Source organism: Diadema setosum, chromosome 20 (assembly GCF_964275005.1).
Source record: "Diadema setosum chromosome 20, eeDiaSeto1, whole genome shotgun sequence".
In the NCBI taxonomy this organism is placed as follows: Eukaryota; Metazoa; Echinodermata; class Echinoidea; order Diadematoida; family Diadematidae; genus Diadema; species Diadema setosum.
The window spans coordinates 13,908,800-13,933,982 of NC_092704.1; the positions used below are offsets into that span (position 1 = coordinate 13,908,800).

The 25,183-nt window shown below is 38.3% G+C and overlaps 1 protein-coding gene across 2 annotated transcripts in view; it reads left to right on the plus strand.

Moving 5' to 3' along the window:
* The first annotated feature begins 513 nt into the window (after positions 1-513).
* Positions 514-25,183, plus strand: part of LOC140243771 (vacuolar-sorting protein SNF8-like) — a 73,934-nt gene continuing 49,264 nt past the window's right edge. For both annotated transcript variants that reach the window (XM_072323440.1, XM_072323441.1), the window contains exons 1-4: positions 514-639; positions 2,047-2,236; positions 3,843-4,026; positions 6,666-6,810. In XM_072323440.1, the coding sequence (XP_072179541.1) occupies positions 589-639; positions 2,047-2,236; positions 3,843-4,026; positions 6,666-6,810 (570 nt within the window). In that variant the 5' untranslated portion in view covers positions 514-588. The remainder of the gene's footprint in view (positions 640-2,046; positions 2,237-3,842; positions 4,027-6,665; positions 6,811-25,183) is intronic.

Consider the following 25,183-nt stretch of genomic DNA (forward strand, 5'->3'; position numbering starts at 1 on the left):
ACAAAAAACAAAAAAATGATGAATTTGAACTGAAATATGAAACAAGGTACTTGGAAAGCCAAAGTATAATCATTATACAAGCCACCTTATCGAATATAGGATAATCACATCTTAATCAGGATCAAATGCTAATCTCGCTCTGTAGAATCAAAGAAGCGATGTTGACATGGTGTTCAGCAAACACAGAACAGAAAATATTATTATGTACATCATATAAATATACTCAAAGTAATAGGAAAGCGCTGTACAGATATCAGTTATTGTATGCTAAAAGTGAGCTCCCCCTTATACCCCCCCCCCCCCCGAACTGTTATTGTTCCAAGAACGTATCCCTTTATTTCCTTGCTTACTATATTCTATCTAGATGTGAAAAACCAGACACTGAATCTTTGTTTTACTAGTATTAGATTGCTTGCGCGCGATTATGCCGTGGTTTGATAGTGCGGAAATGCAAGAGTGACTCAATTCAAGACTACGGTCAATAATAAAGATCAAAATAAACATCAACAACAACAACTACCTACCGGCGAGACATCGTCATTTGGTACATTTCCAGAAGTTGATGAGAATTGCTAACATTCGTCCAAAATGAGGCGAGCTGCAGGACTTGGGAAAATAAACAAGCAGAAACTTGCTCAGGTGACACCACTGTCATTATTTTACGGCTAATGCTATGGCGACTTCATGCCATCAGTCCGTGCAACGATTACGGAGGTCCCCCACCGGCCCCGTGTAGTCCCATATTATTGATGTGCGTGTTAGTCATAAACTGTATGGGTTGAACTTCTCGTACGCGTACACGTAGCTACTAACGTTATTAGTTTAAACGTTAGCACAGTAACTGTACACATCTTGATGGTATACGTTGATCAGCGCAGCCCTGGTAGAGCAACATTCAACTCAACTCTGAGTGTTGCTCTACCAGTCGCTGTATAAATAGCGTCTGGTCGGGCTAGTAGAACAGAAGCGTAAACCGGCGTTTAACTTAAGTTGTAGAGTTCCACTCATCTCGCATAATCGGGTAAACCTGGCTCACACCTCGGCTCACCCTCTCTCATGAGGATGTGCCATGTTTGATTGCACATTTTCTTTCCAACCTAATATAGGTTGTGAAAGATTATTAAAGTAAATTGAAACATGCTTCATGTTTATCAACCTTTTTTGATTTCATTGGAGAGCACAAAATGATTCCAGTAATCATGGTAATTTACAGTAGGTCAGTAGACAGTAGGTTGACCGAAAGATATCGCGATCGGTCTGTATTTGGTTGTCGGTGATATGTTCCGCGCAGACTGCATCTGGCTTCACGGATCCCCTCCTCTATGGAGGAGAGTGATGACTTCAAAAAGATTAAAAAATAAAAGACTCCTCCATGCAGACAGATCTTTCTGTCTAGTCAATAGGATACAATCTTTTTGAGCTTTGTTTGCGGCATCAGCAGAGACTCCAACCCCAAGCACCTTCTGATCTGGAGATTCTCCCGGCTGAAACCCCTAGCAAATGGGAGACTCCAACTTGATGTGCGCGAAACGCGAAGTTCCTTGCTGCCGGGGTCCAACTCTAGGGTTCTAGATGTTATCTTGTGCTATCTATGGCTTATTTTTCTACATACGATGACACTAAGTAAAAAATCATTTCAAGCGGGAGAAATTAAATCTCAAGCGGGAGAACAGGAGATTTTGCAAAAATGGGCTTTCGGTGGGAGATCTCCCATCGAGAGCGGGAGAGTTGGAGTCTCTGCGGTATTCAAAGAGTTAGTGTCTAATTGTGTAATATTCGAGAAATTAACGGAATCCATCCCAAATATATAAATATATTTTGTTTTTTTGTTTTGAGTGGAGTAAATACGCAAATGTAAAAGATTAAAATCATCACAAATTTTTACATTATTTGTTACCAGGTGCAGTACTTTTGGGGAATTGTATATTTTAAATGACTAAATGCCATCTAGTTTTGATGATTAACATATCATGCACATGGATGAAAGCATGCTTGTTTAATATCCAGCTTTTGAGACGCCTCGTAACCACTTTCCATCACCTGTAGGCTAAGTACAAAGACAAAGGGTCTGAGATTGCGCAGGACCAACTGAACCAGATGAGTCGGCAGCTGGAGGTCTTCCGCACCAACTTGGAGGAGTTTGCTGCCAACCACAAGTCGGAGATCAAGAAGAACCCAGAGTTCAGAATGCAGTTCCAGGACATGTGTGCCACCATTGGTGTAGACCCTCTCGCTTGTAAGTTACTCTTGAAAGATATTAACAAAGAGAGAAATATTGGTGAAACTACACAAAAGAATGGCAAAAACTCTTTTAGGAATACCATACTTACACAAGCTATGCATCATGCTATTGAGGGCAGAGGGAAATTTCTCTGATGTAAATTAATCTGTAGCAAAAAAAGCTCCTGAAAACTGCTTATCCAATAGTGGCGAGCCAATGGAGTAAACTGAAGTCAAAAGGGGCCTGAGCTTATAATCCTAGCAGAATCTTTATCAGAGGCAAAATGACAAACAGGCAAGGAAAGCAATCGCATAGTTTAAGGACTACGCACAACAAGAACAGTCAGGGATGGGCTATAGGGACACAGAACAAAGAAAACGAAAGGTGAGGGTGGGAGGTCATGGGCAAGGAGCCCAACAGGTAAAAGGAGGGGGATTAGAGCAGGAGGGTGGATAGACAAAAGGCAGAGGAGGGTCAGTGATGATCCGGAGGACCAAGGGGGGGGGGGGGGGGGATGAATATGGAGGCAACATCAAACAAGATAAGGAACAACAGAGGGATAAAGAAAGGAAAAGAGTGAAATAGCAACAGCATGGAGGGGGGGGGGGGGGGGAGGTGCTGAGCAAGCAGCGAGCCCTAGTAAGGTGTACCAAGAGGAGGCCACGAAATGAAAGTGAGAGTCAACCAACAAATGCAAGTTGTCACACATATATCAAAGTATATATATATATATATATATATATATATATATATATATATATATTATAATGATAAATAATAATAATGATGATAATAATAATAATGATAATAATAATAGTAATAATAATGATAATGATAATAATAATAATAATAATAACACTAATGATAAAAGAAATGAAAATGATAATTGAAAAAAAAAATGAAAAAAAAAGAGTGGAAAAAACACAAAATCCAAGGGAGAAAAGCTCTGGATGAAATGACTTTACGCAATCCAACCCCATGTCCTCAATATCCAGGAGGGAAATGACTAACCACCCTTTATTTTGTATTTTTATCTTAACTTTATTTTTTGTTCTTTCTTTGCACTTTTTAGCTCACTTGTAAAACAGGCCCCAACCAAATGCACTTTTACCTCAAATTTGAATCAATAAACTCTGGTGTATTCTTCCATGAATGCAAGTAACTAAGCAAAAGTTGTGTATGGTGTAGATACGTAGTGTTGAATTGGTGAGCATCTTTATTCTGTTGCATTGTTATTGTCTAATTCCAATTGTCATCCATGTGGTGTGACTTTAATGTTTCATTTTCATGTTTTAGTATTGTAATACGTGATGTTCTGTTTTGATACAGGGCCCCCAAGAGTAAAGTGCATGTCATAGAATATGCACATTAATGCAGTATATGACCAGCTGTATCCACAATTAATCAGCTTGGTTTTGTGAAGCACAGAATAATCATACAATAAATATGTTATGGGAGATCTGAAACTAGTGTTATGCTACTTATTGCTTTTTTAAAAACAAGCAGACAAGCAAACAAAAAATAATCCATACAACCCTCTCTATCAAAGCACACATTGTCTAAAGCCACTTTTGAGGATGTTTACCACAAATCACTTTAAACTCATCATATCCTCACTCAGCTGGCAAAGGTTTCTGGTCTGAGATGCTCGGTGTTGGTGACTTCTACTACGAGATTGGTGTCCAGATCATTGAGGTGTGCCTGGCCACACAACACCGCAATGGTGGTCTCTTGAGCTTGGAAGAACTCCATCACAAAGTTCGGATGACCAGAGGCAAATCAAGACAAGCGCAGGATGTCAGTCTGTAAGTGCTGGGCCCAGGTTGTAATGGCTAGCCTTGGCTTTATTCTTAACCCATTAGCCACTGAAATGCCCCAAACAGCTCGTCTTAGTACTCCCAAAAACCGAAGCCGCCTGTCCGTTTTGGAGGTTTTTTTTAATTAGTTTTATGCTTTACCATTTTTTTTTTTCATATAAAATATATGATTATATAATTTGAAAGAGGTCAAATGTCAGACGTATGTCAGAATTATTTCCGTGACACACCATTCACTTGGTAAAACTCTATGATAAACTTTCAAATAAACATAACTATACAGTAGACAAAAATAAACATGCATTGAGCTATTTCGCATCATTTAGAAAGTTGTCAAAATGAGAGCAATATTGTTGTACCTTCCAGGGAACCATATTCCATTATATACAAAATCTTTAGTTGCTAAAAGGGTTAACAAGCATAACATTGAATATGTATACTGTAATCATGACAATACTACCACTTTTCTTTCGACTATGCTACTGATACCACGTCTGCTACTAGTGCTGCCGCTGCAGCTACCAACAATGTTGTTATTACTGAAGAAATTGAAAGTTTCAATTAATTAATATCTTGCATTTAGCCAATTTTAGTACACATTGTTTATAAATTTCTGTATTTCTGTACACATTTTGATATCTTTTCTTATTTTACGTGTTCTTACTTTGGCCAATAAAAGAATTATTCCACACTCGGAAAATATACCGCATTTACACTGCTATGCACTACAACTACTACTAACTACTTCTACTTCTGCTTTTATTACTACTGATAATGATCTTACACCTAGTGCAACAATTACTACTGCTCCTACTAGCATACCTGTCAACTATACCTGTGTTTAGGAAAGAAGAAGCTCTATTCACTCTTGAAATTCTGTTGTTTTTTTTTTCCTCTCTTTTTTTTTGTGAATACTTGCAAATAGTGATACAATGTGGATGAAATTCCAACTTTTGCTATGTTTTCTCCTATTGCTTCTGATGTAGTGAATGTAGCTATCATGACAAACCATGATGCAGATATAGACAACCCCCCCCCCCAAAAAAAAAAAGACTATGCTTGTGATTGATGCCCCCTGAAAAGGATGGATCCCTCTGTTCCGATGACAAAGAGACCAACGTGTTTCAATTCTCTGTGCATGCTAGGGCCTAATAAGTTGATGCAGTATCTATTTGATTGTTACAGGAGCCTGAAAGGCGTGTTTGTGACCTGCATAATAGATGAGCGACTGCCCAGTGGCATGCTTTGTTGACATGACCCGCAAAGGCTCACTCTGTTTATACTTGTGATTTGATTTTGTGGATTGTGAGGCTTCTTCTTGCGTTACTGGCCGTACTATAGCAAATATAGCATGTGTGAACTTATACTTTTATTAGCTATGATATCAAAGTTGGCTCCACGAAGCAAATTGTCCAACATCAATAGAAAGAATGCTTGCTTCATCAGCTAAGCAAATACGGTATTTACCGGTACTTGTTGAGACAAGGCACACAAGCGTGGGAAGTGAATCTGATGATTCTCCTTGCCTTCGTAAATTGTACTTTTGATATGAAGGCACCACCTAGTGACATGCAACAATGCATGTTTTTTCCTGCCCTCAAAGTCCATCCTGAGCTATTTATTCTACGATATGATATTGATAAACCGGAAAAGCATTTGGAAAGTGCAGACCTCCGCCTATCTGATCATTTTCACCCATTGAAGGGACTGTACAGTACTGGTTGAGGTGGGGATTCATGTTTTTTACATTCCTAAGTGAGATAATGAGAAACCTCTTATGAAAATGAAAGAGCATGTGATTTTAAGAAGGATTCAACATTTATTTGATGAAAATTGGTTTTCAAATGGCTGAGATAATCCACGAAAGTGATGATAATAAAGGGCGATAGCCCACACCTTTTATTAGGATCTCTTTGTTTCACCTTGTTTTTGGATATCTCAGCTATTTCCAAACCGATTTTCATCAAATAAACTTTTGATACCCCCTAGAATTGCATGCTCTTTGACATCTCATAGAGTGGTTTCTGAATATCTCGCAAAACGTTAAAAGCTAAATCCTCACCTCAACCAGAACTGTACACACCCTTTTATATGCTAATAAAGCTCTATTTCCCAGTGATAAAGAATCCTTCAAAAAAAAAAAAAAAAATCAGAAAAGATTCCTGGATCCAGACAGTAATCTGGAGCACTACCAAAATTTAAATCATTTCTTCCTTGTGTCAAAATAAACTTCTCCAGAACATTTCTACCAAATATGTTCATAACTTTTTGAGATATTTTACAAACAGACAAAAACAAACAAACAAACAAACAACAAAACAGGCAGACTCCAGATAAACCAAAGTTGACTAAAACATAACCTTCTTAGCACAGGTAATAATGATTCAAGAAATGGGTTAGTGTGCAGCCCTGCCTTAGAGCACAACTTCTGCAGCCAGGGGACTGAAACTTGGGATCTTTTGACTGACAGTCATCTTATCCTTTGAGACACAACCACTTCTTTCTTGAAACTGGACAAAAACAGCTTTGATTGTATGTTGCAGTTTCTTGTTGATATTGGAAATTTTTCATCATAACTCCTAATATTTGTCTTCTTTTTTTCTCTCTTTTTTTTTCTTCTTTTCCAGTGATGACATAGTGAGAGCAATCAAGAAATTAAAAATCCTTGGCAATGGCTTTGGTCTCCATCGTCTTGACGATGGGAGGTTCATCGTCCAATCAGTGCCAGCCGAGCTGAATATGGATCATACCAGTGTCTTGAATATAGCTGAGGTAAGTTGGCAGAGGTGTACAGGTCCTTATTTCCTTTATGGTTTTATGAGTGTCATCTATTGTCACATAGTAAGTCCTTGGGTGGTGTGTGCTAAAGTGGATGTCAACATCTGCTAGTTTGATTTTGATGAACAAAATTGTTTAACAGCATTGCCTAGTATTTTGCATTGGTCATGTAATGTTGCATTATGAAGAGGAGTGATTTTTCCCAAGATGTGCTGTATACAATCACAAATATGAAATATTTATATTATATTGTGTGGCTATGAATGGGATACCAGGGAATATTGCACGAGTTAGGGCCAATATTGCACAAATCGAAGATGAGTGCAATATTGGCCCTTACGAGTGCAATATTCCCTGGTATTCCATGAATTAATGCCATCCAATATAATTATTATCATCTCCAATAATGTAGAGAAAGCATAAACTGCACAAAAATACTGGGCTTCTACTCGTCTTTGAAGTTAACTCGGCAGTCACATCCCAGCGCTGAAAAGGGGAAGCCCCTAAAACTGCGTATAAAGCGATAAAGCAAGATTATTTACGCGCTTGTGATGTAACAAAATGATGCGCACTAGTAGCAAGTGTTTGCGCACTCAGCAAGCGATCGCGCAATACATTGTGATCTTGAACGGCAAGTAACAACGGTAGCCTATGGGGAATGAATACGTTGGCCTATGCGTTTCATTCAATATGCTCTGATATTGAACGGTAAAAATTGAGCGGACAACAATACGCATTTTTAATGCACCGCTAAAACGTCCTATGTAGATGATAGTATGTGATGCGGAAATCTTATTGCATATTTTTAACCACATCAGATGCGTGAATGATGTATTTTTTACATCTTATTACCCCACTTTGACAAGCATGCAGATGGAAAAACTTCTTGCTCTCTGATTGCCCTGATTGCCCTCTGATTGCTCTCTGATGAAAGTTAACAGGAATTTGTGTGTAAAATAGAGGGCAGTAAGTTGGATAGAAGCTGGAAAAAAGTTATCGCTCACTTGAAGCAAAAAGGTTCGCACACTTGGCATGTGTTCTCGCACTTAGCAATTCAAAGATGGCTAGCTGTGCATCCAGTGATCACAAGTTACCCCTTTTTTTCCCCCCTTTGCATTGTCAATATGCTGTATTTTAAAGTTTGCTCCATACATCTTGGGCCTGTTGCTTAATGAGTTCCGATTGATCTTACCCTCCATTTATTGAGTATAACTCATTGAATCAATCATAAGTCCTGTTACATAAAGACACTTACGCTTGATTTCAAGGAAAATCAAATGTAACTTTCAGTAGATTGAGCATTACTTGTGATCAATCGCAAAGTTGTTTATGAAACACAATTTGCGATTGATTGCACCCTACGCTCAATCTTCATGAAACAGGCCCAAGATTTGGTTAATGAGAATGATATGGACTGACTACATTCGGGAGATTACTTACCTTCAGAGAATTTTATTGTTCTTATCTTCGACCGGCGGTACAATTCTAGTTAAGGCAATAAGTGTCATTTTCCCTGAAGGCCAGTCCGTTATGTCATACCAAAGGGATTAACTGAGCTTTGTGCACCAATTTAATGCACTCATGTTGAAGTGATTTCTTCAGCAATGAGCACAGGGGTCTGAAAGAAAGAAAGGGGTCTGAGTGAATAGTAGAGATTACCTGAATCCTATTAATCCCTTTATGTGTTACCATGGCCTTCCTCTTGGACTGAGGCACAATCTACAGATGTATGATTGGGTTTAGGGGGAAAAAAAAAAAAGTTTAATGAATATACTGAATGCTGATGACACAATGTGGCAAGCTAAGCTCATTGCCTGGGTGCATAAAGGGTTTAGATGGCACTGCAGATACTGTGCCTGCTGTATTGTGTCTACACAAATTTGTGCTGTCATTCAATTATAGATGATGTGTCTTAAACATTCTAGAATACTTGAAACTCATCTGATATAGAACTTGATGCAAAAAATCACTTAGGCATAATTGTTTTGCTGTCATGGCACATAAAGTTGTTTGATGATATATTACAGAAACTCTGGTTAACTCTTTATGTGCCATGGTGGAAACCCCCTGTGTGCCACGTTATTCTGAGACAGGAAGGTAGTCATGCTTTGAGAAAGAATTATGTTTTTCCAATTTGTATTTAACTTCTACAAATTTCTGTTAAGATGGGCATAATAGCAGGCAAAGTTAAAGAGGAATGCCAAGCTTTGTTTCGATATAAATTGTATGACGAATCTATTTTCAATTTTTCTTTTGAATGACCAGTTGCTACATTACTGTAAAGGCATGACTTTTGCACATAAGACCGTGACAGAAACTTAGAATGTACAAGCAAATCTAGTTGGGAACACCGCTTGATAGTCAATCACCTCATAGAATGCAAGCCGTATATGAGAGGACAAAAGCACGAGAAACGCTTTCATTGTGCCGTGGGATTAGCAGTGATTAGCGATTTATCGATCGGTTTTGGTGGCTTTGTTTGTTGAGCAAAATATGCGAAGTTGGCACGCCGTCGACTGAGTCGGATGTGCGAACGTGGCACATAAAGAGTTAAAGATGGACTGTCGATATATATAAAAGTAAGAACTTCCTTCTTCAATAGAATTTACTACTGCCTAATAGTAATACAAAATTGTTAATTCTTAACGCTGACAGTTCTGACAAGAACTCTATCTAGATTTGATTACAAAGATACTCTTCACACTGTATAGTCTGTACAATACCTTCTAGTGCATTAATCATATAATACCACAAAATATTCCCCAAATTATAATTTCATTGGATATGAAAAGTACACATTCCTTGGACTTGTTACTGACATACATCAAGGGTAATATTATTCCCCCTCCTTTCTGGAAGAGGTAAGTCTAGTGCTCGTTCATTACGCTAGAAAGTGAAAACAAAGTAGAATTTTCTTTGTATTGTCTCCATATGGCAGTGCATTATATGTAATGACATGATCCATAGAAGTCTTCTGATACAGCTACATGTATCTCATTGACCACCAAAACTTCAAAAATTCATACTTTCTCAATGGATATTCCGATTTTCCTCAAACTTTCACTGGTGTACGTGTATATTCTGCTACTTAGTATTGCTCTATTCACTCAATCAACACATATTTTTGGGTTTCATTCTCTTTTAAGGAAGACTCAATAGTATGTTGTTATCACTCAAAAATTGAACATTTTTCTTTCCTGAATCCAAACCAAAATAAATGTACAATAGTTCCCCTGACTTTAAAAGAAAGCATATCCAGCCTCCAAATCAAGTTCCATTTTTTAGAAGGATTCACTCTTCATCAACCATACAATATAAATCAGTTTTAAAAGGTGTTAAAGGCTCTTTTACTTGTGAAGTTTTATGTGAAGATTTGTTTCAATATGTATGATAAGAAAAAGTGATGGGACTCAGGCTTCTCCAATCTATGTACTGATGTGAGACCCTTAATGACAGACTTTGAGCTGAGTAATTGTATGCTGCCCTCTTTAGACTTTGGCTGTATAGGTGTCAGTGCTGAGCTTGTAAGACCAACAGCTGTTTTGTGAGCAGGAACCTTTGTAACAAAGCAGTCCCACCTTGTTTTTGCACTAAACCAATACCTTAAAGAGACTGTACAGTTCTGTGTGAGGTGGGGATTCATGTTTTGAACATTCTTAAGTGAGATAAGAGAAACCTCTTGTGAAATATGAAAGAGCATGTAATTTTAAGAAGGATTCAATGTTTATTTGATGAAAATTGGTTTTCAAATGGCTGAGATATCAAAAAAGTGATAATAATAAAAGGCGACAGGCCACAACTTTATTAGGATCTCTTTGCTTCACCTTGTTTTTGGATATCTCAGCCATTTCAAAACCGATTTTCATCAAATAAACTTTTGATACCCCTTAGAATTGCATGCTCTTTGCCATCTCATAGAGTGGTTTCTGAATATCTCGCAAAACGTTAAAAGCTAGATCCTCACCTCAACCAGAACTGTACACATCCTTTAAGTCATCTATAGAGGTACTGCATTTTAGTATGTCAGTCTTTCTTAACCCTTTTTGTGCCAATTAAAGGACTTTGGACAGTGTTTGCAATGCTATGGGTTTTATGGTGCTGTTTGGCATTCAAAGTACACAACGGGTAATAATGTTTAGTGTTCTGTGAAAGTCAGCATATTTTGTAGTGTTTACAAAAGGCCAGCATATTGAACTAATCTCCGCTGCAAGCTTTCCGTAAACTCTTTAAAGATAAAATGCTGTTTGTGCATTTGATCTCGGCAGTGAGCGCAATGTGTAGGCAAGGTATGTAGAGAGTGTGTATGGATCAGTTTTTGATTGAATTTATGACGACAATACAATAAACATAATTATGATAAACAAAATGTCCTTGATCTTTGTTTTCTAACATGAGTAAGTGTTGATAATGATCACATTTTTTGTTTCCCTTCGGCAGTCATTGTGGACAAATTAGACTGTTATCCACATAATTTACTTTTCTCTAGTTTCAGGCATTCAAATCAGTATTTTTTTAAAAGTTGATTCATGAGAAATTATTGCAATAATATCGTAATATATACACAGTCAGCATGATGCAATTCACCCAGTCAGCATTGACTTCTGCAAACACCCAGTTTTATCAGCCTCACTCTGATCAATGAGTTCTCATGCCGAACCCCAAAAATATTCAGAAAAAACATTCTCCAAAATCCTTGATATGTCCAAGCCAAAGGTTTTGAGATTTTACTGGCACCCGCTCTATTGCGTTGAAGTCATGCCTAAAGTATACACCAGATCAAACACCATTTAAAGTGTAGTTCAATCGTCAAAGTTCCCTATGTTGGAAAGGGGGGGGGGGGGGTGGGGACGCCCCCTTTCCACATCACCCCACCATCCCATCAGTTGCTTGATCCCTCACAGTGTCTTACTCCAAACGCTCACTCAAGGTTGGCAGCCCTGTAGAAGGTATTTTATGTGTACTCTTTTGGTGAATATTTTTATTACATTTGAATAGTATAATCACTATTGAACAAGTAGACTCATTAAGCAATGTCTGATTATACCTTAATCTGGACTTCCATTCACACCATCCAAATAGAATTACAAAACCTCAGCTTGTTGTCTGTCCACCCAATCCTTTTGGGAACCTTGTATACCAGGTTCCCGAAGTGTAGAGAAGGCTGTCTACATTGGTGGCCTAAGTTCATGTAAATTTGTGTTGATGCTGCCCAGAAAAATGGCTTTGATAGATAGAGTTTCTTCTTTCATTTTTTCTTTCTGTGTGAAAACTCAGTGTATCATTGCCTATAAATTACCCTTTTTCCAATGATAAGTGTGCTTGTTTTGCTATAAAACTCGTATGAAGATGTACAATACGTGTAGCAACAGGGGCGTCACCAGCTTTTTTTCAAGGGGGTGCGTTTTGACACTAAATGTAACGAGATTTTTTGAACGGACATTCTTTTGGAATTCAGGAAGCTCTCAATCTCCAGACTTTTAGGGTTTTTTAGGGAAACCAAGCGGGGAAAGGGCACCGGCGTAGCTAGGATTTCATCTTTTTGGGGGGGAGGGAGGAGGCTGTTAGTATGCGAGGGAACGGAGCGAGCAAGGGGGGGGGGGATGGGTGGGATGGGGTTGTCCCCCCTCCCATTGTGAGAACTTTTTGCATTTTAATGTTGTAAATGGTGCAATTTGATGCATGTTTTTGCTTGTTTTATCGAATTGAAACAGCCCCACTTGTTGAAGGTAGCACTATATTTTGACGTAGATTATTACTGAACAATTTGCCTATAGAATAGTGTCATCCAAATAAACTTCCTGTTTTAATATTTGCACTGAATATCATGAACGCAACCAAACAAGAGCGAGCTGAGGGAGCGATGGGAGTGAGCAAGGGGGAGAGTGTGGGAGGGGGTATCCCCCTCCCACGATGAGAAGTTTTTGCATATTGATGTTGTAAATGGTGCAATTTGATGCATGTTTTTGTTTGTTTTATCGACTTGAAACAGTCCCACTTGTTTAAAGTAGCAATATATTTTGATGTAGATTATGGTTTAACAATTTGCTTATAAAATATTATCATCAAAATAAATTTCCTGTTTCAGTATTTACACTGAATATCATTAACGCGATGAAACAAGAGCGAGCGGAATGAGCGAGGGGGGGGGGGTGTGGGAGGGTGTGGGAGGGGTGTTGCCTATAGAATAGTATCATCCCAATAAACTTCCTGTTTTAACCCTAAAGGCCGGGCTTTTCCGCCCCCCCCTGCAAATTAAGCTCGGAAGTTTTACAATTAAGTTTTTGCATATTGATGTTGTAAATGGTGCAATTTGATGCATGTTTTTGCTGTTTTATCGACTGGAAACAGTCCCACTTGTTTAAAGTAGCAGTGTATTTTGATGTAGATTGTGGTTGAACAATTATTTGCCTATAAAATAGTACCATCCAAATAATTTTCCTGTTTTAATATTTACACTGAATATCATAAACGCGACAAAACAAGAGCGAGCCGAGTGAGCGAGGGGGAGGATGGGGGGGGGGGTGGGGGAGAGAGAGAGTGTGGGAGGGGGTTTCCCCCTCCCACGGTGAGAACTTTTTGCATTTTGATGTTGTAAATGGTGCAATTTGATGCAGGTTTTTGCGTGTTTTATCGACTTGAAACAGTCCCACTTGTTTAAGGTAGCAGTACATTTTGATGTAAATTGTTAATGAACAATTTGCCTATAAAATGATATAATTTAATAAACTTCTTGTATTAATTCTTACACTGATGTCATGAACGCGACCGAGCCCGAGCAAATGGATCTAGGGAGGGGGAGGGTATGGGAGCGGGTTGTCCCCCTCCCATGGTGTGGTGAGAACTTTTTGAATTTTGATGTTGTAAATGGTGCGATTTGATGCAGGTTTTTGCGTGTTTAATCGACTTGAAACAGTCCCACTAAGGTAGCAGTACATTTTGATGTAAATCATTATTAAACAATTTACCTATAAAATGGTGTAATTTAAATAACTTAATTCTTACACTGAATATTATGAACGCTGTCTGTTAAGCAATCAAACAGAAAAAAAGCATGCACACGAGGGTGTACATGAGGGTCATTTCACATTCTCCTCCCAAACGAAGATGATTTTGTATTTTCAGACCTGAAATTCAGCGATCTGATGCAAACTTTTGGTCAAATACAACTGTACTTGAATTTGTTGCAGCCCCCTCCCAAAAATAAATATATATCTTTTTCCGTTGAAATGTTAATGGCTCTTATTCCGAGCGTGCATCATCTCTGTATAAGTACAAAGTATAGTAAGGTGCTAGGAGAAGGATTTGGGAGGGGGATACCCCCTCCGCTCGACGGAGCTTTTGAGTTTTTAGAATTGAAACAAAGCGATCTGAAGCATACTTTTTGTGGAAAATCCGGAAATTGTCATTCCCCATAGTGTACTAAGTCTATAGAAGGGACAAGGCAATGGGAGGGTGGCAAGATACCTCTCCCATATTTGATTAAAATCCCCGGTTATAATCTTGGGGGGGGGGGGGGCGACTGCTCCATCGCTCCCCCCCCCCCCCTTGGCTACGCCATTGGGAAAGGGTTAATAATTCAATTGAAAGAAGATAATATCCCCTCCCCCACGACAGAACTTTTGCATTTTTTATCAAGTAAAGTGACAGATTTGGTGCATACTTTCGATTAAACATTTGTAAATCTGTCAATCTAAAGGTGTATCAAGTCCATGGAAAAAAAGACCGAACGGGGGAAAGTGTGGGAAGAAGTATCCCCCTCCCACACGAGAGAGACTTTGCTTCTTTAGAACTGAAATTCAGCAACCTGCCATCTGGTGCACACTTTTGGTGAAATAATTGGACAGATTTCTAACAAAAAAGCAAGAAAATCTTTTCATCTCGGGAATTACAATTATGTTGGGTGGGGAAGATATGGTGGCTTGCCCCTAGAACATTTTATGGAGGCAACTTTTTTTTCTGTCAAAAAGCAAAAAAAAAAAAAAAATCTTGTCAACTCATTATTAATTATGGCGGGGGGGGGGGGGGAGGCAAAATGATAATATGCTTGCCCTTCCAGTGTTTTTATTGGGGTAAACTTTTTTTTTCTGGCAAAAAAGTAAGAAAATCTTCTCGTCTCGGGAATTATGGGGGGGGGGGGGGTGGTGGTCAAAATGATATACTTGCCCCTCCATTTTTTTTTTAATGAGGCTAAGGCTCGCACTTGGGCTCGCATTATCAATATGGATTGGTCAGAAATAACGTGCTGTACATAGACCCTACATACTTGTAAGTATAGCACACGTACTTGCAAACGTGTACGTGCTCCGTACGGATGTACAGTACAGTATGTCCCAAAAAAAAATTACAACGGGGCCCTATGCAATGATATCTTTAAAAATATTGCATCAATCTAAATACAAATTCAGGGTATGAAGCTATAACTCATTGCCCACATCTTACAGAAAACCCCATTCAATTTGCTTCAGTGGTAAAAGAGAAATGAGGAATTTTGTAGAGGATGTCGGGAATCTCTTTTGTCCAAGTTCTGTCTATTGTTCACCCGCAAAATTATCGAAGTGCTAAACTTGGAAAAATCAGACTCATGACACGCTTTACAACAGTCTACATTTCTCTGTGACCGCTTAACCAAATTGAATGGGGTTTTCTGCAAAATAGAGCTAAGATGTTATATTTTAAGACCCTGAAGTAGCACTTAGACAGGTTGGATGTTATCAATTCGAAAAATTGATTGTAATTATGGGGGGACATACTGCAGTATATCACACAAAAATTACAATCAGATTTTCGCATTGATAACATCCAATATGATTATTTTTTTTTTTCAATGCTACTTCAGTTTCTTAATATATAACATCTTAGGTCTATATTGCAGAAATCCCTATTCGATTTGGTTAAGCGGTCACAGAGAAATGTGGATTGTAGTAAAGCATGTCATGAGTCTGATTCTTCCAAGTTTAGCACTTCGATGATTTTGTGTGTAAACAATAGACAGAACTTGGACAAAAGAGATTCCCGACATCCTCTACAAAATTCCTCATTTCTCTTTGACCACTGAAGCAAATGGAATGGGGTTTTCTGGAAGATGTGGGCAATGAGTTATAGTTTCATACCCTGACTTTGTATTTAGATTGATGCAATATTCTTAAAGATATCATTGCATAGGGCCCCGTTGTTATTTTTTTGGGGGACATACGGTATACGGTCGATAAATAGTAAACACTGTAAGTCGTGAATACTCGTAGATATTGTATAAAATCAATGTTGACAGATCCCAGGATGAGAATCGTTTTTTCCTACGAATTTGTTGTCCCTGTTGGAAAATTAAAAAAAAAAAGTAAAAAAAAAAGAATTATTATTTAGCGTCCGCCGTTTAGATTGCTCGGAGACTTTTTTTTTTTTTTTTTTTTTGGTCTGAAGGGGGGTGCGTCCGCACCCAACGCACCCCCCTGGTGACGCCCATGAGCAATCATCTCCAAGGCTGAGCACAGTTGATTTCGACAGTTGGCTGACCCCATTCAGATGCCTCTTTTGTGTATCAAAAATGTTTGTGAGCCCATCAGTGCATGCTCTCTTCATACCTCTGGCCCAATCAATACTTTCATTGTTTGATGGCACAAGTACAAATCTAGTTGAACATGGAAGAGGGTTGCATGTATCGCTTGACTGCTTTCGCATAGGTGGATTACCAACCTCTCCATTCTTTGTCGACCAGGAAAAAGAATCTCATTATGGGGCATTGAAGGTGCTCATAGAATAATTGCGGGAGGAAGGGAGTAATAGTTCTCCCAATGTGTGTGTTTATACAGGTTCCTTTAAAAATGAATGCCTGTGTAACCTTGACTGATATCACATCAAGACATCAAGTGCAGTCACATTGAGGACTGCATGTATGAAAGGCATAATTGACTTCAGCTGTGTGTGATGTTCTGAATAGGTTGCCAATTTAGGGAGTGACAACTCCCCAAACTGGGTGTGCCAATGGAGGGAGTGCAACTCTGATCAGGTGCTGTTGCCAAACTTGGTAAATCAATATTGTTCATGAGACAGCACTGGTGTAACTCTTGGAGAGTGCCAGATGTGTTTAGGCCTACTTATGTGCCAAAGGCCAATAAATCTCACATCTCCTTGAAACGAAGCATGTTTATCATGACTACGTCTGAGATAATACCATGGAAAAGAACATTTTAGCTCCACTGAATTTTCTTTGCCTGAAACTGAGAAGAGTATACACCAAAGCATATCATAATGATAAACAAATAAAGGGTGGGGTACAAAGCTGAACAACTATCAAAGGCAGATACAGTGTACATTGTATATGTGCACAAGCAGTTTAACAGAATAAATTCAATGTACAGTTATCTATAGTGTTGCCTTGCTGTACTTTTAAGGCCACCATTTCTCATGTGCATCAGTGGAGATATCTAATGATTTAAATCCTGTGTACAAATATGGATTCATATTTTTTCTGGTTTTGAGACCCTCTGAACAATCTTGTCAAGCTCTGTTAGTTCCTGTCTAAGGAAGGAGACACTGTGTGGAAGGCCAACCCAAAAGTGACTGGCTGGCTAGAAAATGTGCAGGTATACTTCAAGGAACTTAAAGGAACTGTGCAGTGCAGATACATTTTGACTTGCATTGATTCACAATACCGTCAACATCAATTACATGTATATGGCACTGTGAATATGTGCCATAAACATATGCTTTACAATAGATATTTGTATTATTCTTATACAGAATACTTGGATATATGCCCACAAAAAAGGTGCATTCTCGTGTCTTTTGTTGATGTAAATTGGTAGTTATAAAAAGCAACAGTTGACAGATGATGTGACGTGTCACTGACAAAATCGTGGTTTGGAAGTTTCTTTGTTTTTGCTTTTGTTTTGTTTTGTTTTGTTTTGTTTTGTTTTGTTTTTTTTTGGGGGGGGGGGGTGGGCAGGCGTATCCAAGTAGTCTGAAGGAAGATAGTAGAAATTATTATTATAAAGCGTAGGGCACATATTTAGACAAATGTATTCTTTTGGTCACATAAGTGCTGATAGAGGTACTATGAATCAAAGTCAACATGTATTTGCATTGCATTGTCCCTTTAAGATAGGAGATCATTTTGCTGGCTGGGGGGGGGGGGGGGGGAGTGGGGGAGCATAACACCACACTTCTGTATTGACAGAAGACACTTCTGTATTGACAGAAGGAAAGATATGGGAGGAACAATGGTGTAGGATGCTCTCAACTCATGTTATTTTTTGATGAGGACCCATTGTCCTTGCCTTACACTTTGAGCGAGAAAGTAATTGATACTCAGTTAGGAGAGCTCTGTGATGATTATTTCACGATGTCTATATCCAGACAGGAAAAAAAAAAAAAAAAAAAATGTGTGTACTTATTGCTGTACTCTGCATGCCTTCAATGCTGTGACCAAAAACCTGCTCAACTACCTTTAAACAACTCTGTCGTTGGTCTGTATTTTATAATCACAAATCTTCTTTTATTTAATCAATAATCCCTGCCAGTTAATGTCATAATTTGTATGTCACCATGATTCAGAATATTCTTGTGGAAATTTCACTTCTATCATTTCATTTTATTTGACTAACAAAAAGAAAAAAAAGAGGAAGGAGAATTTTTTTGAAGATTTTTGTGCCTCCGCCACGAAGTGTCGCTGGAGGCATTATGTTTTCGAGTTGTTCGTCCGTCCGTCCATCCATCCTTCCTTCTGTCCATCCATTATCAATTTTTTGGACAGTGTATCTCAAAAACCGTTAGAGGTATTCTAATGAAACTTGGCATGTGTGTGTATGAGTAGGTGAAGTTGTGCCTATCAACTTTTAGGCGCTCAAGGTCAAATTCTCAAAATGCCACTATTTCCCCCATATCTTTGCAATGCATGAAGGTATTTTCTCAAAACTGAGTGCATACATGAACTAATAAATAATGATTCTCCAGAGAGAGTTTTGGGTCGTGAGGTCAAAGGTCGAAGGTCAAGTGAAAATGTTAAAATTTCACTTTTTTGTCCATATCTCACAAATGGTTCAAGATGTCTTCATGGAACTTAATACATATGCATGTACTGACTGGCAGTGATTATCCAGGAAATTCAGGGGTCATCGGTCAAAGGTCAGGGGTCAAAGGTCAGGATCGACTCCTCAAAATTTTACTTTTTCCTTCTGATCTAGATGCAATGCCTGCAGGATTTTTTTTTTTTTAAACTCTGAATAGTGCATGTATTACCCAATAGAGATTCTCTTGGAAGTTTCGTGCCAAAAGGTCAAAGGTCAAGCAAAAGTGCTAAATTTAACTTCTTCCCTAAACTTACAAAAGGGTCAAAAGTCAAGTAAAAATCCTCAAATCCCCCAATAGGTCTGCATTCTTAGACACTCCACAGTATAGTCATTCATCCAATTCAACCTAGATCAAGGAAAGTGAACATGCAGCACATTTGTTACAGACCTGTCATTTTAATATTTTGTTAATTATGCGAAACTGTCATCACACATTGTCAAGACATTTGTGCTATAGACCTATTAGGAGAACCATGCATTATGGCGGAGGCATACCAGTCGCCATAGTGACCTTTCTAGTTGAAGTCATTAAGTTTGATTGTCGCCTTGGCAACCTGGACAATCATCTTCAAATTCAAGTTATTTTGTTTCACATTTGATAAAAGCATACGAAGATACAAAAACTGGTACGTAATAAATTACTTACATACAAGGTTCAAAGAAAAAAAAAACCAAAAACCAAAACAACAACAACAATACAAACAAACACATATCTAAAGCAGATACTGAGAGAAAACAGAGTAATTTGATATGTTGGGGAAAAAAACAATGCCAAAGGTATATTAAAGGACAAGTTCACCTTCATAAACATAAGGATTGAGAGAATGTAGCAATATTAGTAGAACACATCAGTGAAAGTTTGAGGAAAATCGGACAATCCGTTCAAAAGTTATGAATTTTTGAAGTTTTTGTGCAGTAACCGCTGGATGAGAAGACTACTGCAGTGTGTGAATAACTTAGATGTCACATGCGTACAACAATATAAGGAAAATATAAAGAGAATTTCACAAAATTTCATCTTTTGAAAAAAGTACATGTTTCCCCGACTCGTTACCGACAAATGTTATGGGTAATATTATTCCCCCTGCCTTTAGAAAAAGGCAAGTCAAGTGCTCTTTTATTATGCGAAAAAGTGAAAATATGTTGAATTTTCTTTACATTTTCTTTATACTGTTGTACGCATATGACTCACAAGCTGTAGTAGTCTCCTCATCCAGCGGTTCCAACACAAAAATTTTAAAAATTCATAACTTTTGCATCGAATGTACAATTTTCCTCAAACTTTCACTGATGTGTTCTACTGATATTGTTGCATTCTCTCAATCCTTATGTTTATGAAGGTGAACTTGTCCTTTAATGGCATATTCCAAGAAAGTTTACAAAATACTGCATATGACATGAAAAACAGCACAAAAAGGAAGGGCAAATTTGTAAATGTGTTTGTGGTTAAAGGGCGGATGGATTAATAAATTTCTTTTTGAAACAACTTCATTAGGCTAATTAGCAAAATTTAATATGAAAAGAAAATGATATGTAACATAACAGTTTATATGACAATGAATCTTTTCATGACACCAGTTTTAATTTCTTCAGTAATGCAATTGTCTAAAAGAGCAAAGGCCTACTGGGGTAATTATCGTGATGAGCTGGCTAGCCATATGTGCAACGTAAGCAGTGCCATAAGCATGCACCATGTGCACAAATTGGAAAAGTTTTTTTATGACCTTTTTTGTCGTTTTGTTTTCTAGATTGGTAGCATTGCTGCCATTTTGGTAACCTTGGGCAAATTTATGCCATAATTGACTGTCACAAACACAATTAGCATAATGAGCTATACATACCTGGCATCTATACGACAGACAAATAATTAAGGACTTCAGCGCCATTGTTTATCTGGCCAGTCGGCTATTCATGAACAATTGTCATTTTTTGCTCCATGGCATAGGTACAGTTACAGTCCTACACTGGTTTCTCAGAAGGAGAGGTCATTGACCTTCTGTCTGCTTCTCCCAAGATAAGATTACTATTCAATAAAATGAGGAATGTTCAAATGCATTTTGATTTCTCAAATTTCCCAAGAGCCAAGATTCATGAAGTTAAATGCAGTTCTTGTCAACAATATATGCATTGAATGCCAACAACAATTCTTGAAAATTTAATGCAGCGAAAAAAGGCAGTTGCCTCCAATAGGCCGGTTTACTAATGTATGCACAGATCTTTAATTTTGCACACGGCCGCAACCTCGGGCAAACAAAGGATGAGAGCCTGCAATGTCGGCTGCTGCAGCCGTCCCCGACACGTCCCCACATGTAGACTTACATGTATGTTGTGTACATGTGTGCGATGCATCAACTTCGACTTTACCTCCTGGCATTTCGTGTGGCTCTAAATCAATTCCCAACCTTAGATGAGGGAAAATTCTGCTGTGATCAAACGCAATTTGGACTATAGTTTTGATTTTATTGAAATTTGGCTTCGATTTTGTCTTCAGTAGTTCTGAAAATGGGTGGAAAACACTGCTGCTACGGAACATACGACAGTGTGACCGCATCACTTCAAACTTAAATGATTTTAAGCATTATGATTGATTGTGAAATCTAAACTAGACAACGAATCTCTCATAATCGATATGTTTCCAAGGATTTTTTTTTTAAGTTAGACTCAGACTGATTAGACTTCATGAAATAGAATGACGATTTTGACCCATTTTTCTATTAACAATAACAGTTAGGGGGCCTAGCCCTATATAGACTAGATCTATCAGGCCTAGAGTAGATCTAGACGTAGTCCTAAAATTAAAAACAAAAACAATGATAGACCTAACCTCCCTGACATTCGCAGTAGGCAACATTTATTTCCCCCGTTGACTTATCCATCACGACCCAGGTCTGCTACGTTTGTTTGTTGAGGTATGTCCAGTCGGCCTGACCTCACTAAAACACGAAAAGGGCTCGTGTCCGAAACTTCAGGCTTGAAACACTCCCATCCGCGAAAAGACGGTAGATATCTAGTCCTCAAATGACTTGTATCCCTTTAGCTTTTCCAGTCATAGTCAGTCGGATTGATGATCAGGTAGTTGAACACGTCAACAAGTTCTACTCTCGAAGTTAGATGTAAACCCAGCGAGCTTGTTAGGATCGGAGAACAAGCAGCCTAGAGCGAGCTCCTCCTGCAGTGACCGGCCGGTGTCCGCCCGGGAGAGGTCGGGATCGATGGGAAAATCCAAATCGGCCTTGGCAGTTGCACTAGTTTGATGAGTTTCTCCTTGTTGTAGCCGCTTGTGCTCACACTTTATCCCTGAAATACTCAGTTAATTCCTTAACTGTCCAATTCTTCCATGGCTTGCTCGAACTTTGGCTAGAACTTGAAGCTGACGCCATCTCAAAGCAAGATTATAGCAAGCAAAAGTTGTCGATTATCCGCAGCGAGTAATGATAGTAGACAATACACGCATGAATGCAAAAACAGTGTGGTGCGTGTGTCCGCGCTTATTTCGCTTGCCCGACTTAGTTACAATCACTAGGGTCACGTGGGGTTGACGTCATTATGCATATCATTAGTAAACCGGTCTGTTCGCGACAATTTCATGCTGCAGACATTCTTGCTTTGCAGTATACAGGAGTGCACACTAACCCATTTTTTTTTTCTACTGGTCCGACCTGTCTGTCAGACGAGTATATAGGTACCCAGTTTTTCAGGGTTATTTTACTGGTCCATTCCTAATAAAGTTACTGGTTTGACAGAGATTTTTACTGGTCTGGACCATCAGACCAGTGCCAGTGTGCATACTATTTGTGAGGAAGCTGTGTGTGCATGACAGATTTTCTCACTGAATTTTGTTATATGTGACCCTACATCACAAAACCAACAAAAAGTTGCCAGATATGGATTTCTAGTTGAGGGCAGATTCTTAAAGAGCAGATAAGCTTTAAAATGATGTATAACTCAATTCAAATGGACTCCCCTAACCTACAGTGTATCTTAGTACTAGTACTAGAAAGAAAGCACACACTCTGGAAAAGTGTGAACTGAGAAAAGATGCACTCTGAAGTAGAGTGTCTATTCAAGCGCTGTATCTTTACCAAGCTGGCTGGCTGTACAGTGAAAGTGACAAAACACAGGATGTTAACCACAGTAACAACAACAATGAAGGGATTATCAGATTAAGCTGAAATTGAACATGTTCTATTAACACATTCTGTCCATTCAAAGCAGTAGAGTTGTCCTTTCAAAAGTTGTTACAATTGAAAGTGAAGAGTGTGTAAAAGGATTTCAAGAAATGAAAAGGGGACTCTATACCTGATCATTTTATTCTACCCCCAAAAAGAGTTGTAGAAAAACTGCTGAAAACACACTTTCCCATGCATGTTATGATCCCAAACTAAACAATAATGTAGAAGAAGGATAGCTCTTTCAGAAAATATGAAAAACTCAAGACTGACTCAGTTGACCCATCTCACCTTTTTTGAGCCCTTCGTAAAATAAAGGGGTGTGACTTTTTGTTCGTTTGGTGGTGCATGGTCACATATAGTAGGCAATAATTTGCAGTGTTTCTCACTTGTTTTATGCCTATTTTGAGCAGATTGAAATAGAAAATAGCCTAAGTGTAGATATTTTTTATGCATTTTGATATGTTTATGGGTTGTTCATTCATCCTTCCATCCATCCATCTGCAATCAGTTTTGTGAACAATATAAAACTTTGATAAGAACTGTTTGTTGTGGACCATATTTTAAGGTATCCAAATGAAAAAGTGAGATACACATTATGAGAGTTGATGAAGCTGCCCCTATGAACTTGTGGGCACACATGTTCCAGGTTAAAGTTCATCTATAGGTATCTACAGGTTTAGATAAAATTCATGGAATTTCACATTTTTCTCCATTTTCTCAATGATTGTATTTGATAGGAAGTTTTGGGTCATGGGTCAGTTAAAATGTAAAAATTATGACTAGAATTACACTATTTTCTACATACCTTGGAAATGACGCAATGTATGATACACTTAATTGAAATTGGTATATTCAGTAATAAGCAATATTTCTGCAGGGAAATATTTGTGCTTTGGGGTCAAATGTCAAGTGAGAAAGCAAAAATTGCAGAATTTACCATATTTTGAAAGTGGCTAAAAGTTTTGTAACCAAAATTGGCGTAGTGCCATAAACAGAGAAAGTTGTGGGCCATGGGGTCAAGGGGCAAGGGGCAAATGAAAGTTGGTTCAAGAAAGGTAAAACTACTCAATAGATTTTGGGTTTGTGCCATCAAACTTTTAGATTTATATGTCATTTCAGTTTCTTTCCAACTGTATGAAACTGTCATGTCGAATTTTTCAAGATGTATGAATTATATACCTAATAGGAGAATATTATGTAGTGGAGGCATATTAGTCACCACTATCTCTAGCATCCCAATATTATACAGATAATGAATGTTTATGAGTGCTATGGACAGAATATTTAATGAGATGAAAGATGAAATGATCCCTTCAGTGAGGTCCAGCCAAGTTGAATGGATTGATAATTATGCCTCCGCCACGAAGTGGTGCCAGAGGCATTATGTTTTCGGGTTGTCCGTCCGTCCGTACGTCCGTACGTACGTCCGTACGTACGTCTGTACGTCCGTCCGTCCGCATTTGTTTACGCGATAACTTGAGTAATATTTACTGGAATTTTACCAAACTTGGTCCAAGTATGAAGTATGATGGGGCAATTATTTGATTAGATTTTGGGTGAAATCGGCTAAAGGTCAAAGGTCAAAGGTCAAGGTCAAATCATGAAATTGTATCCGTTTACGCGATAACTCAAGACTGGGTGGAGCAAATTTCACCAAACTTTGTTGGTGGATGATGTATGATGGGACAATTACTTGATTAGTTTTTCAGTGAAATCGGACAGAGGTCAAAGGTCAAAGATCAAGGTCAAATCCTAAAATTTATCTGTTTACGTGATAACTCAAACCTGGATGAAGCAGCTTTCACCAAATTTGGTCCAAGGATGATGTATGATGGGACAATTAGTTGAGTAGATTTTAGTGACATTGGCAAGAGGTCAAAGGTCAAAAGGTCAAGGTCAAATGCTACAAATGTTGCAATTTCCCCCATATCTATGCAATGCCCGAAGGTATTTTCTTGAAACTTGGTGTGGACATGTACTACTGCGTAAAGATTCTCCAGAGAGAGTTTCATGTCATAAGGTCAAAGGTCAAAAGGTCAAAAGTTAGGTGAAAATGTTGCAATATTACTTTTCTCGCAAATGGTTCAATGTATCTTCGTGGAACTTGGTACATATGCATGTACTTTCTGG